Raw genomic sequence first — 14,195 nt, 5'->3', positions numbered from 1 at the left:
GAGTGGGAGTGGGCCAACTTCTTGTTGCATTCAATACTCGCCTAGACTAAGAACGCAACAACTGTTTATAAGATTTGGGGAAACCTGCAGTCAGCTGAGACTGAAGAAGTCACTCGGATGAGTGACGAAACGTTTCTCCCACAAAACGCTACGTTCAGATGAACAGAATCAACTTTTGGAGATTTGAATTATACTCAAATATTATGCTGACTGTCATTTGCATCAAATATTTAGGGAAATCAGAGAAAAATATCATCTGCATAATAATTTGGAACGCGGTGTAAAAACAGAAATCAGAAAAATGAGTTTGTGGGACCATTAACAGCCTTTGCCTAGAAGATCTCAGACTGCGAGAAGAGGTGTAGGGTTCTAGAAGAATCAGCTTCAGGACCACCAGAGTCAGTCTGATGATATTGATCATTAGTACAGGTTTCCATACAGGAAACAAACAGGAGATACGTCCAAGCAGAAAGATTAGGTTAAGAGATTAATTTATAGAGTGATCATTTATGTGTTTGGTGCCATCAACTGCACTACTGTAAATGCTGTATCAACAATCATTCTGTACAATACGATAATTATACTTCTACAACTTTTTAGAACAGTTTATGACTTGCATAGTTCATATTTCTGTATAGTTTTCATATTTATATGCTGTTCATAGCCTGTATATAGCTTGAACACTCACTACAGCCTGTACATACTTATAGTCATAGCATATTCATAACATACTTCATACCGTGTACATTGTAACATACCCATAATAGACCCATATTTTGTACCTTCATACCTATAATTTCTGTAATATATCTATATCATGGCTAAAGCACCTTCTGGCTGGATGCAAACTGCAATTCTTTGCCTTGTACTTGTACGTGACATTCTATTTCTATTCTATTCTATCAACATACGATATAATGGAGTTTCTTTTCTTAACACAGTTACAAAAAGTGTGTGAATATTTATAATGATTTGATCAGATCCTGAGAGTTTATGGCTCACCTGCTAAAGCAAACAGATGTAGGGTGCAGTAATGACATCTTCTGCTGTTCTTGGCTTCACAATAATAACTCTCACTGTACTGATGTGTTTGGTAAGTCTGAGTTATCGGTGTGTGCTATCAAACAGAAATATGTCCATACGGAACCTGGTGCTTGTAGATAACAATAATTATCCTGTGATGCAGTTTAATAAGTAGAACAGGAACAGACTGTTAATGCATTTGTTAGTTTCCACTCTGATCACACTGCAGTCAGGTTCATGTTGAGTTTCTGTCAGTGTGAAAACCACAGGAAACCAATAATAGACTTAAGGCGTGACAAACTATTTACAGCAACGGAATAGGTAACAAAAATGTCACCTCTGGTGCATGTTCATAAAATTAATTAAACTGTCCACATTTCCTTCATTTCTGAAGCTAAATGCAGACATACTGCACTCGATACAGAGAGAAGGACCAAAACAAATCCTCCCACTGCACTCAGTTAAACTCATAATGCTCCGGTCATCTGTCTATGTGACTTCAGAAGCAGTAAAACATGGCAGCAAGTAAATAATGTGACCACATGTACACACTAATAAACAATTCTACTTTGGGCGATCGTGGCTCAAGATTTTTGGGAGTTCGTATTGTAATCGGAAAGTTGTCAGTTCGAGCCCCGTTCGATACAACGACCGTCTCGGTCATTGTATCCTTGGGCAAGACACTTCACCCGTTGCCTACTGGTGGTGGTCGTGGCGCCAGTGTCCTGCAGCCTCACCTATGTCAGTGCGCCCCAGGGTGGCTCCAATGTAGCTTGCCATCACCTGTGTGTGAATAGGTTGATTACTGAATGTGTAAAGTGCTTTGGGGTCCTTAGGGTCTAAGTAAAGCGCTATACAAATACAGGCCATTTACCATTTCAAAGGTGAAGGGAAGATCATCATCTCTAAAGAGTCGTTTACGCTCTGGTGTGCAGGCAAAAGACAGAAATCACACTTCTGAAATATGTCAGCTTACTTCCTCTTCACAGCTTTCATGCGCACAACGAGCCAATACAAGAAAAAATGAACTTCCTGATTTAATCTGTACTGTTGAGTTGGTGATAAATATCTGATGTTTATCACCAACACAACAGTTTCAGCCTCTTTTAAGCTCCCTTGTTGATGCAGCTCTTTGCTCTTTGATCCACATTTGAAAACCACGCGCACAGTTTATAGTACCATTATCATACTAGTGATCTGTTGCATTGTGAACTGAAGCGCCTGCTGCTACAGGTGATCATCATACAATAAAAATAATAAAGTTATTGTGGTGAGTAAACAGATATCTCAATCTTTATTTGCAGTCCTGCTGTTTCATTAACTGCTCAACTACAGGAATGCAGCTCTATTAGCATAACACCCCCAATCAGCAACAGTGACCACAGATCATTAAATGGCACAGCAGTCTCAGTCATGATGGCCATTACTCAGTACTAAACAAATAGCTGCAATTCACATGACAAATTAACAATAGCAATGATAAATGCACACAGGATAACTGAAATAGCTCTTATTAACACTGTGACTCTACTCATGAATGTCTGCATGAACGTCCCATGAGACTTTGGGTTAGTGGCCCCCCTCCCTAAGGCACTACAATGTTCTATAAAGAAAACTAAATAATAATAAAAACACAAGACATGCAGCTTGTGGGGATAGGTTAATTGGATAATCCAAATTGCCACTAGGTGTGAATGTGTGAATGAATGTGAGTGCGAATGGTTGTCTGTCCCTGTGTGTTGGCCCTGCGACAGACTGGCGACCTGTCCAGGGTGTACCCCGCCTCTCGCCCTATGACAACTGGGATAGGCTCCAGCGCCCCCCGCGACCCTGAAAAGGATAAGCGGAAGTGAATGGATGGATGGATGGACATAAAAAATAAGAAAAACAAGTTTTCTATCAAACAATCACATTCATGCTCTGATAAATGGCCTGCATTTGTATAGCGCTTTTCTAGTCCCCAAGGACCCCAAAGCGCTTCACACTACATTCAGTCATTCACCCATTCACGATGGCAAGCTACATTGTAGCCACAGCCACCCTGGGGTGCACTGACAGAGGCGAGGCTGCCGGACACTGGCGCCACCGGGCCCTCTGACCACCACCAGTAGGCAAACACAGAGTTAGTATCTTGCCCAAGGATATTTGGCATGCCGCCAGGAGGCAGCCTGGGATCGAACCACCGACCATTCTGATTAGTGGCTGACCTGCTCTGCCACCTGAGCTACAGCCACCCCACTGTAAAGACATCAGGGAGTAACCTGACGTTCAGTATCATGCCCAAGGATACTTTGGCATGCAGACTGGAGAAGCCAGTCAATCAAAAACAACCTTCTCATTGTCAAATGACCTGCTCTACCTAAGAGGCTTGCCTGGGATAACACATTGGACTACTGGAGACTGGAAGAAGGTATTATGGACTAATAAATGAAAATTCAAAATCTTTGGTTCATCACGCAGGATCTTGGTACGCTGCTGAGTAGAAGAAAGGATGGTTCCACAGTGGCTGTGTCCAAATTCAGAGGCATCCTTCAGAAACTGCATTTGTAGGCTGATTAAATCACAGTCAGGTGATGAAGGCTGCCCAAATTCGAAGGCTGATCCAAATGCGGCCCACAAATGCATCCACCATTTCCCTGGATTTGAAGGATGGTTTGGGTGTATCCTTTATGGCCCACCCTATCCCAGGATTCATTGCGATCCATACTGGAGAATTTTGTTCTTGTAACAATGGCGGTCGAAGTGAGAGATAAAGTGAGAGAGGAGTACAATTTTAACTGTAAGTATTAAAATCTGGTGGGATAAAAGTTTAATTCTTAAAGCAGTTGTGTTGTTAGGGTTTGGGAGTTTGCATAGACATGTTTTTTTGTAAGAATCACCTCTAAACCAGCTTGTATGATGGGTCCTGTGGTTTTTCATGTATTGCCGCTTACATACAGCTAATTTAGATTTTCTCAAATTAACCTTTTTGTGATATGTTGATCACAATGATCACCTCTTCATCAGCCACTGTGGCATATAGCTACAAGATCCATTTATACATCTTATGCTTATGAGTAGTTTTAACCCTCATGCATTACAGAACAGCATGACCCTCTCAGACCTCTCAGTGAAGCCTTCTAAAGAGAGCTACTGTAAAAAGTCTTTTAAAGACATAAATTGTCTTAAAATAAAGACAGAAGAGGAAGCCCACACACAGGCTGTATGGTTTTACTGAATTGTTTTGGTCACATGCATTTCTGCAGTGTTGGTTGTTCAAAGTAAAAAAATAACTCAACTAAACCGGATGTGATGGTGGGTGCCAGTCGCTGCGTGTTGTGGCTTTTATTAGTGACTTAGAGAGCAGAAACCCACAAAGGTATCTGAGTGCAAAAAAACAGAAAACACAAAATAAATAATAATTTTTAAAAAGCTGTTTTATTATTAGTTTACTCCTAACAAACCAGACACATGAACTTTTATTATGTTCTCACACATATTATAAATTAGGATTGAATTGTGACAATGAAAAACTGACACATTTGCATCACTGCGTGTATTAGAGGTGTGAAAAGGAAGGAAGGGCGCTTTTACTAACCTGAACTCAGTTTTCTGCCTGCAGACCACATCAGAAAGGTATCTTAAGAGACAGAGTGAGAATTGTTTTTTGATGTGTCTAATTCCTGGATACATTATTTACCTGCTAACATTTCTTTTCTTCTCTGAAGTCACACAGACAGATGACAGGAGCGGCTATGAGTTTAACTGCAGCACTCAGAGGAGTTTTTATCGTGCTGCTTTCTGTGTCAGGTACTGTATGTCTACAGATAAGACCATTTGATCTTTTTGCTCTGAAAACAAACAGGTGGTTGAAATGACAAGTGAGTCAGTGATATAATAACACAAAATGTTGATCAACCGATGCAAAACCATTTTGGAATTCTGCTGTCATTGCACTAAAACAAATTCATTTACTCCAGATACAATAGCACATGTGTTATTGTGTTTTCTGATGTGCTCTGTGTTACAGTGGTACAGAGTCAGAATGGCTGGGGAGTGACTTACACTTCTACTCAGATCTGTGCTGTAAAAGGATCATCGGTGGAGATACGCTGCACCTACACATACCCACCCAGAATAAATAATGAAACTATTGAAGTTCAGAAAAGATTATGGTTTACTAAATTGCAACAAGATGTACCTGTGGATCTAAAAACTGATCCAAACTATGACGCTCGAGTGGAGTATTATTTTTTTCGGAACAACAGCACTCTGAGAATCACAGACCTGAGAGAGAGCGACTCAGCTCAATACAAGTTCAGGTTTGAGACAAACTATCGTAGTGGACGTTATACTGGCTCTCCTGGAGTCACTTTGCTTGTTACAGGTAAAAAAAAAAATTAACATTGATGTTTCTATGTATCTGTAACTGTTGCATTACACATGTTTATGGGTTTTTTCTTCCTCCAGATGCTCCAATACGCCACTCTGTGTCAGTGACTCTCTCGGGTGAGATAGTGGAGGGCAGCTCTGTGACTCTGACCTGTAGCAGTGATGCTAAGCCAGCAGCTAATTACACCTGGTACAAGGAGGATGATCAGAAACCTCTCAGTAAAGACTCCCAGCTCATCTTCAGCTCCATTCAGTCTTCTGATGCTGGAGAGTATTACTGCACAGCTGTAAACGACCTGGGGACAAAAAGGACTGGACACAACATCATCATTGTGAATTGTGTGTAAAAGACCATTAATATTTTAAAAAATACATTTCTTCATATATTGATATTCTGGTACTGTAGTTCATTCAGTAGCTTCAGTAGATTATTATTTTATTCACTTTATTCTATTGGCTTAAAGACATGTACTGCTCAATTAACACAAAGTCAAACTGCAGGGACTTTGGTACATTTAGGAAAAAGCAACCTCTGTGAATCCTTCATGTTAGTGTTCTCGTATCTGATGGATGCATGAGATGAAGGTGATAAAAGAGCATCAAAGAGTGTCTGGAGGAAGAGGAGCAACATTGCCAGAGAGCTATAAAATGAACCTGAGTGAAATACTCACGTGCATGTTTATGTTAACGGACAAACTGTCAGAAACAGACTGCATCAGGGTGGAGTAGGAAATCCTTTAGTCAGACTTGTAATCACAGCCTAGCACTGTGCAGATGCACTGGCTTTAATAAGATAACACCAGAACTGGCAGGTCCACCACTGGTGATGAGACCTGACGAGAATTCACACTGAGCACATGTGACAGAGTTTGGATTTGCTGCTTGTAATATTTATGTAAAATATCTGCCTCCTTGATTTCTTATTTTGCATTTTTGCCACTTGTTTGTTTGTGGTCATCAAACACATTTTACCATTAGACGAATGCAAAATGCAGCTTTTAAATAGTGTTTTAATTGATTTCATTTCATTTAACCCTTTAACCATCTGAATCAGCTGTGTTAGATCAAGACTACAATTAAAACATGCAGGACACTGGTCCTCGAGGCCTGGAGTTGCCCACCCCTGGTTTAGGTTAGGGTTTAAAAGCTATCCAGCTATCGATTCAAGTGATATCTTTATTCAAAAGTTCTAGAGGTGTGATAAATTAGTAACATTTTTAAAAAGAAATCTGTAAGGGGGCAAATACTTTTTCATAGTAATGTGCCTGATCTCCACGTGTTAGCGAATGATATATTCACTGCTGGATAAAATCGTCAGACCCATTTTCAAACCTAACTCTGGGGCTCATAAATCAGGAGATTCAGACCATCTTTGGTCTAAAGAAAGCATTAAAGAATGACCCATGAGTGTTTGTTTAATGTGAGCTGTAGTGTTATTGGGCGGGGCATGTAGTTTTATCTTCTACTATGAAAACTCAATCATAATGTGTAATTAAACATTAAATATGTTCATGTTTCCTCCTCCAGATGCTCCAAAGCTTCCCTCTGTGTCAGTGAGTCCCTTTGCTGAGATAGTGGAGGGCAGTTCAGTGACTCTGACCTGTAGCAGTGATGCTAACCCAGCAGCTAACTACACCTGGTACAAGAACAATGATCGCAAACCTCTCAGTGAGAGCTTCCAGCTTGGGTTCAGCTCCATTCAGTCCTCTGACTCTGGAGTGTATTACTGTAAAGCCAGAAACAAGCTGGGGATGAAGACGTCTAGGAACAAACTTCTTGATGTAAAATGTAAGTAAAAACATGGCTAGTTGTTCACTGTGCAGCTTCAGTAAAGCACTCTGGATTCCAAATGGCTTCTGGATATACATCCCTGAGATGTAAACCATCAGTAAGACATGCAGTTAGTGGGGTTGGGTCTGGTCATTCTAAATTGTCCATAGGTGCGATTGTGAGTGTGAATGGCTATCTGTCTGTCCCTGCAACACCTGCCTCCTGCCCTATGGCAGCTGGCATAGGCTCCAGCCCCTCCGTGACCCTTACAAAGATAAGAGGATGGATGGATGGATGGATGGATGGATGGATGGATGGGTGGTACTGTAATTGTCTGAATGCCACAAAACCCTCCACAACAGCACAGATTTGTTTCTGCTTTGAACATATTTTTTGTGATTCTGGTTGAATCTGTAGGTTTCTTTTGGTTGGGTTTGGTTTCATTTGACTTTCAGAATGATAAGTAGAAGACTTTCCTATATTTACATCCTTTGTATTGATTTGAGTGGTTGAAGGACAGAAATTAGACTCTTACATGTCACGAGAGAGACCTGATTGGCAACCAAAGGATTATGTAAATCCAATTACCTAATCCAACGATCACACTACATGAACATGCTTAAGTCATCAATGGACAGGCAAACTTTACCTTCTCTTTCAGATGCCCCAAAGTTTCTGTCTCTATCAGTGAGTCCCTCTGATGAGATAGTGGAAGGCAGCCCTGTAAATCTGATCTGCAGCAGTGATGCTAACCCAGCAGCTAATTACACCTGGTACAAAGACAACAAAGTACTGTCAGTAGGACAACAGGGTGTTTATCACTTTATCTCCATCAGATTGGAGGACAGTGGGGATTATTCCTGCAAGTCTGAGAATGTGCATGGAGAGGCCAACTCTACCTCTCTATCAGTGGATGTACAATGTGAGTGTTTTTTGTCAGTCTAAACGTTCAAAATACTTTTTAAGAATCTTAACAGAATTTGAATATAAATTTACACAGTGTTTAATTTACTGTTTACTAGATCCTCCGAGACTTCCCTCTGTGTCAGTGAGCCCCTCTGCTGAGATAGTGGAGGGCAGTTCAGTCACTCTGACCTGTAGCAGTGATGCTAACCCAGCAGCTAATTACACCTGGTACAAGGAGGATGATGAGTCACCAAAGGCATCAGGACAGAACTTCACCATCACTGACATCCAACCTGAACACAGTGGGAGTTATTACTGTGTTGCCCAGAACTCAAGAGGACATCAGAACTCCATCTTACAGCTGGATGTTGTGGCAGGTCAGTTTGATGCTCCTCACAGTTGAATGATCTGTGAAACTAGATGTGCAACTCAGACTTGCATCCTGTTTGTTTGTCTTCTTTTTAGTGAAATCAGTAATAATCGCGAATATCATCAGGTTGAGTCTGGTGGTTCTGATGCTGATTCCTTTGTTTTTGTTGAGTATACAGATAAGGTAATATATATGTATATATAAAATCATCAGTTCCATTACTTTTCTTTTCCCCCCAACTTTATCTTTAAAGCTGCTGATTCAGTTTCAATAAAAATTGATTTGTTATTGGAATTTATCCAGGAAGAAGAAACAGGCAAACTTACATACTGGAGCAGGTGGACCTGCTGATATGATCCAGGTAAGAAGTGCTACACAACAGACAGTTTTTGCAATATGAATTAGAGCCAGTAATAATTTTACCACAATGCAATATATGTTTAAAGAAGCTCTTTTAGTCTTATCATTATTTTAATGTCTCTCCATCAGTTAGATTCTCATTCTGTTTATGAGAACCTTTCAGCCTTAAAGGCCTTCGCAGCAAGCACAGACAGACAAGAAGGTGCAGGAAGATCTGGAGTGAAGTCCAACTAGCTGAGAGTCCTGCATGGAAGAAACATAATGAACTGAAATCCATGTACCTCGTAAATATTATTTACTTGTTGAACCAGATTAAAAATGATTTAAAGAGAGAATTGTCATCCCTAAAGTAGTACAGGAGACTGAGGTGAGGCAGGAATGAAGTGGACACATTAAACTTAAGCTTTTTTCTTTTTCTTAAATTTAGCAACACATTTCAAAACAAATTTTGTATTAATTTTATTGCTACCGCATGATGATGTGATGCTTCACAGAGCTAATGAGATATTTGTAAGACGTTTTGCTTTCTACTTTATTTGCCCTTTAGATCAGTGAGCTTTTGTTTGCTGTTAAACTGTGAGATAAACTGTGGGAAACAGTTTCAGCCTTCTGTTGTATACTTCTGATGTTTTTGTAAATACAAAATGTAAAGTCTTTTTTACATCAAACTCACACCATGTATCTCCCCTCCTTGTAAACAACAGCAACTTCTTCAACTGAAGTTGTAGCATCATTTCGGTTTTCTCTAAATGCAGGGTGAAGGTTTGTAGAAAGTTTTCTTTTTTTCAATTTAGCTTTAGATTGTTCTAACGTTTATTTTCAGATTGCATTCTCCTATATTAAAGACAAATACAGTTTACATGTATTTTTTTCTTCTGAATCCTTCTGTTTTGTCAACAGAAAGATTAATTTATCCAGAGACACTGTGTGCTATGTACATTTTTGAAACCAGCGAGGCTTTGTGCAGATGTAAATTATAAATTCATATACATTTGTTGCATAAAATAGTTGATGTCAATCAGAAGAGAGGTGATAACCTAATGCTGTAGCAGGTATAGTCATCCAGCTCTGATGTTTATCTGATCACTCTATTTGCATTAAATCACATATATTTGTATATTTCCTCCATAAGCACTTCTTGAATAAAATCTCTGATATATCTTTGATATATTAAACAGGGCTAAACATGTAAAATAAAAATGGTTCCAAAGAAATAATATTAAGATGAAGCTCCTGTCTCCTCACATCTCAACACTGTCACCAGTGCTGTTTTTTTTTTCAGTTCTCAGCTATTTTTGTCATGGTCCTGAGTCTGACGACTTAGTGTTTTGTGTTTCTTTATATTTCTTGTTCTTGTTTATTCTGTCTTTTGTTTAGGTTTGCTATGTGTTAGGGTTTTGTTTCATGCCTGCCTGTGTCCCCTCTGTCTGTCCATGGTGTCACTGTGTCTGCTCGTGAATCTGTCTAAGTTCAGTGTCTTGTCTGGTTCTCTGTGCCTGCTAGTTTCCTGTTTTATTCTGAAGGTCTCTATCTCATGTGAGTGTGTTCAGTTTACGTTTCCTCTGTCTCGTCAGCTGTGATTTCTCCCAGGCGTGTCTCCCATCCCTTGATTACTGCTGTGTGTTCTTCTGCATGTTGCCGGTTCGTCTGCGTTAATCTCCCTGTTGGTGTCATTTTGCCACTTTGAAAATAAACATTCACTCATATCAGCTGTTCTTTGCCTGCGTTTTGGGTCCTTTAATAAGTCCACATGGCTCATTAGTGTTAATTCCTCCCTGAGGGTGTCCTTTCCTCTTCATTCATGTTTCATTTAGTTATGTAACTCCCTGTTTTGCTTTGAGAGTCGTTGTCCTTGTGCTTTGCTTTGTTTGTCTCATCTCTTGTGATTTAGTCCACCTGTGTCTTGTTCTCTCCAGCTCGTTTCACTTCCCCTAATTAGCCGTCTGTGTATACATTTTCACTGTCCCCCATATCTTATGTCAGAATGCCTGCGTATCTTCTCCAGGGCACCTTATGCTGAATGTGGGTTCAAGTTTTGGTTTTAGTAGTTAATAGTTTTCATTTTTTTCATGTATATATTTGTGCAATCAGCCAAATAAATGACTTGCTTTTAGTTCATTCCAGTCAGCCTTTGTGTATCTGCCTTTAGATCATCATACTTATCGGACTCAACCCATGACAGGATGAAATCATTAGATCTATTTTCATAGCATTGTCCATTTTAGAACTTTTAAAGGGCTTAAATCCCATGTACACTCTACCTAGTAGAAAAACACCATCCCTAACAATAATCCCAAAACTATATGACACAGAACGTGCATTATAGCAAGACAGGGTGAAAAAACTTCCATCAGTTTGCCTGACAACTGACTGCTGGACCTCTAGAACCACCTGCTCTTTCATGCCTGTCACTTGCCACTTTATTGAAATTTACAAGATGACATCTTTCCAGCTGGACTGCTTTGACTTCACTGACAGAAACACTGCAGAAAACCTGGTACAGGAGCTATTAAGAGTGGCAAATGAGTGGCAAGACAGGACAAAGTGGTGTACTGTGTGAGTGATAATGCTGCAAACATCACCAAAGCCATAAAAAATTCTGAAGCGGACTCACCATCCATGTCTGGCACATACATTAAACCTGATGATTTAAAGATTCCCTGAAGGTAGGGAAAACAACCGTGGACAAGGTAAAGGCTATTGTGGAGTTTTTCCACAGAAGAACAGTAGCGATGCCTATGAGACTGTCCTGAGGTTTCCAGTTGTGTATAAAAGCTGCCACCTCTCTAAGCTCTGTTTTGTTCTTTGTGTGCCAAAGTCTGTTGTTATGTAAAATCCTTTCGAGAGTGCAGAATTATTAGGCAAATGAGTATTTTGTCCACATCATCCTCTTCATGCATGTTGTCTTACTCCAAGCTGTATAGGCTCGAAAGCCTACTACCAATTAAGCATATTAGGGGATGTGCATCTCTGTAATGAGAAGGGGTGTGGTCTAATGACATCAACACCCTATATCAGGTGTGCATAATTATTAGGCAACGTCCTTTCCTTTGGCAAAATGGGTCAAAAGAAGGACTTGACAGGTTCAGAAAAGTCAAAAATAGTGAGATATCTTGCAGAGGGATGCAGCAGTCTCAAAATTGCAAAGCTTCTGAAGCGTGATCATCGAACAATCAAGCGTTTCATTCAAAATAGTCAACAGGGTCGCAAGAAGCGTGTGGAAAAACCAAGGCGCAAAATAACTGCCCATGAACTGAGAAAAGTCAAGCGTGCAGCTGCCAAGATGCCACTTGCCACCAGTTTGGCCATATTTCAGAGCTGCAACATCACTGGAGTGCCCAAAAGCACAAGGTGTGCAATACTCAGAGACATGGCCAAGGTAAGAAAGGCTGAAAGACGACCACCACTGAACAAGACACACAAGCTGAAACGTCAAGACTGGGCCAAGAAATATCTCAAGACTGGTTTTTCTAAGGTTTTATGGACTGATGAAATGAGAGTGAGTCTTGATGGGCCAGATGGATGGATTGGTAAAGGGCAGAGAGCTCCAGTCCGACTCAGACGCCAGCAAGGTGGAGGTGGAGTACTGGTTTGGGCTGGTATCATCAAAGATGAGCTTGTGGGGCCTTTTCGGGTTGAGGATGGAGTCAAGCTCAACTCCCAGTCCTACTGCCAGTTTCTGGAAGACACCTTCTTCAAGCAGTGGTACAGGAAGAAGTCTGCATCCTTCAAGAAAAACATGATTTTCATGCAGGACAATGCTCCATCACACGCGTCCAAGTACTCCACAGCGTGGCTGGCAAGAAAGGGTATAAAAGAAGAGAAACTAATGACATGGCCTCCTTGTTCACCTGATCTGAACCCCATTGAGAACCTGTGGTCCATCATCAAATGTGAGATTTACAAGGAGGGAAAACAGTACACCTCTCTGAACAGTGTCTGGGAGGCTGTGGTTGCTGCTGCACGCAATGTTGATGGTGTACAGATCAAAACACTGACAGAATCCATGAATGGCAGGCTTTTGAGTGTCCTTGCAAAGAAAGGTGGCTATATTGGTCGCTGATTTGTTTTTGTTTTGTTTTTGAATGTCAGAAATGTATATTTGTGAATGTGGAGATGTTATATTGGTTTCACTGGTAAAAATAAATAATTGAAATGGGTATATATTTGTTTTTTGTTAAGTTGCCTAATAATTATGCACAGTAATAGTCACCTGCACACACAGATATCCCCCTAAAATAGCTAAAACTAAAAACAAACTAAAAACTACTTCCAAAAACATTCAGCTTTGATATTAATGAGTTTTTTGGGTTCATTGAGAACATGGTTATTGTTCAATAATAAAATTATTCCTCAAAAATACAACTTGCCTAATAATTCTGCACTCCATGTAGTTTCACCTTCTTCTAATTCAGGAGAATAATGCAAACTAAAACTACATAATAGCTTCACAATCATTAATCAGGGGCATAACGTGGCATAAGATAATATAATAATATCACAGTCCCCCTTTGATCTCTTTTAAAAGTGATCACTTACACCCTAGAATCCAGGTTTGCGAGGTCCATTTCTTCTTCTTAGTCCTGAGGCCCTGTGTCCCCGTTTAACGAGTGGACCATATTGGACGACCTCTGTGATTGTGCAGTTCAGATGCAAGAAAAACTATGACACTCCCATCGCTCTCCAGTTCTCCCACAGCTTTATCTTGGTGCTCCAGTTTCCCCAACCTCATTTTGGTGCCACCTTGTACCTTTCAAACGTACTCAGACTAGAACCTCTGTCCAAGGAGCTTTTAACCTTTACTTTATTGCTGCAGCTATCAGTGTCTTCCAGTCGAGTGATTCTCTGCTCTTCTTTCTTCGACCTCAGGGGTTAGACCACCCTTCAGTCGTTGCACAGATCAGGGGATTATTCTGCCCCGATTTTCAAACAACGATCTGTGTATTCTGGGGTCACAGCCGTGTCCCCCTTTTTATCAAGAGCCTCTCGAACCTCGTTGGTCTGGTGTTCCTGGTTTTTTGCCAACCCCTTCATGGTTATTGCTGTGTTTATGGGATCCATCCTTTTGAGGTGACTAACTAGAGCCCAAACTGCATGACCCTTGGCCCCAGTTGCTGTCTCGGCAGTCTCCACGTCTATCTCTGCTGCGAAGGATCCTCATATCTCCGTGACCTCGTCTGGTGTCAGTTCCTTTCTCTGTAAGGCAGAAAACCAAAACACCTCTCTGCCTAGCCTTAATAATCTAATGTTGTTATTCATTGTTCCTCGAGTGATTCAAAATTGGTTTAGAATATTCAGAATGTTCAGGACTCTCTGGCCCAGGGACTTATTCTAATCATAATCTATGTGTGTGTAAGCGTGTTTGCATTTAGCCCTCTGCACTCAAAGTCAATAC

General features: G+C 40.5%; 1 protein-coding gene across 1 annotated transcript in view; it reads left to right on the top strand.

Moving 5' to 3' along the window:
* Positions 1-10,382, top strand: part of LOC146571960 (cell adhesion molecule CEACAM5-like) — a 29,155-nt gene extending 18,773 nt beyond the window's left edge. Inside the window, exons 9-14 of the mRNA XM_085278430.1 lie at positions 5,473-5,733; positions 6,922-7,182; positions 8,187-8,447; positions 8,536-8,623; positions 8,744-8,801; positions 8,930-10,382. Of these exons, the coding sequence (XP_085134556.1) occupies positions 5,473-5,733; positions 6,922-7,182; positions 8,187-8,447; positions 8,536-8,623; positions 8,744-8,801; positions 8,930-9,034 (1,034 nt within the window). The 3' untranslated portion in view covers positions 9,035-10,382. The remainder of the gene's footprint in view (positions 1-5,472; positions 5,734-6,921; positions 7,183-8,186; positions 8,448-8,535; positions 8,624-8,743; positions 8,802-8,929) is intronic.
* The last annotated feature ends 3,813 nt before the right edge of the window (positions 10,383-14,195 follow it).

Source organism: Mchenga conophoros, linkage group LG6, assembly GCF_057382185.1.
Source record: "Mchenga conophoros isolate Kocher_MC1m ecotype Shallow Benthic linkage group LG6, M_conophoros_male_GT1.1, whole genome shotgun sequence".
NCBI classification, from domain to species: Eukaryota; Metazoa; Chordata; class Actinopteri; order Cichliformes; family Cichlidae; genus Mchenga; species Mchenga conophoros.
Note: the sequence above shows the minus strand (reverse complement) of the source record. Positions and strands in the feature narration are given on the sequence as shown.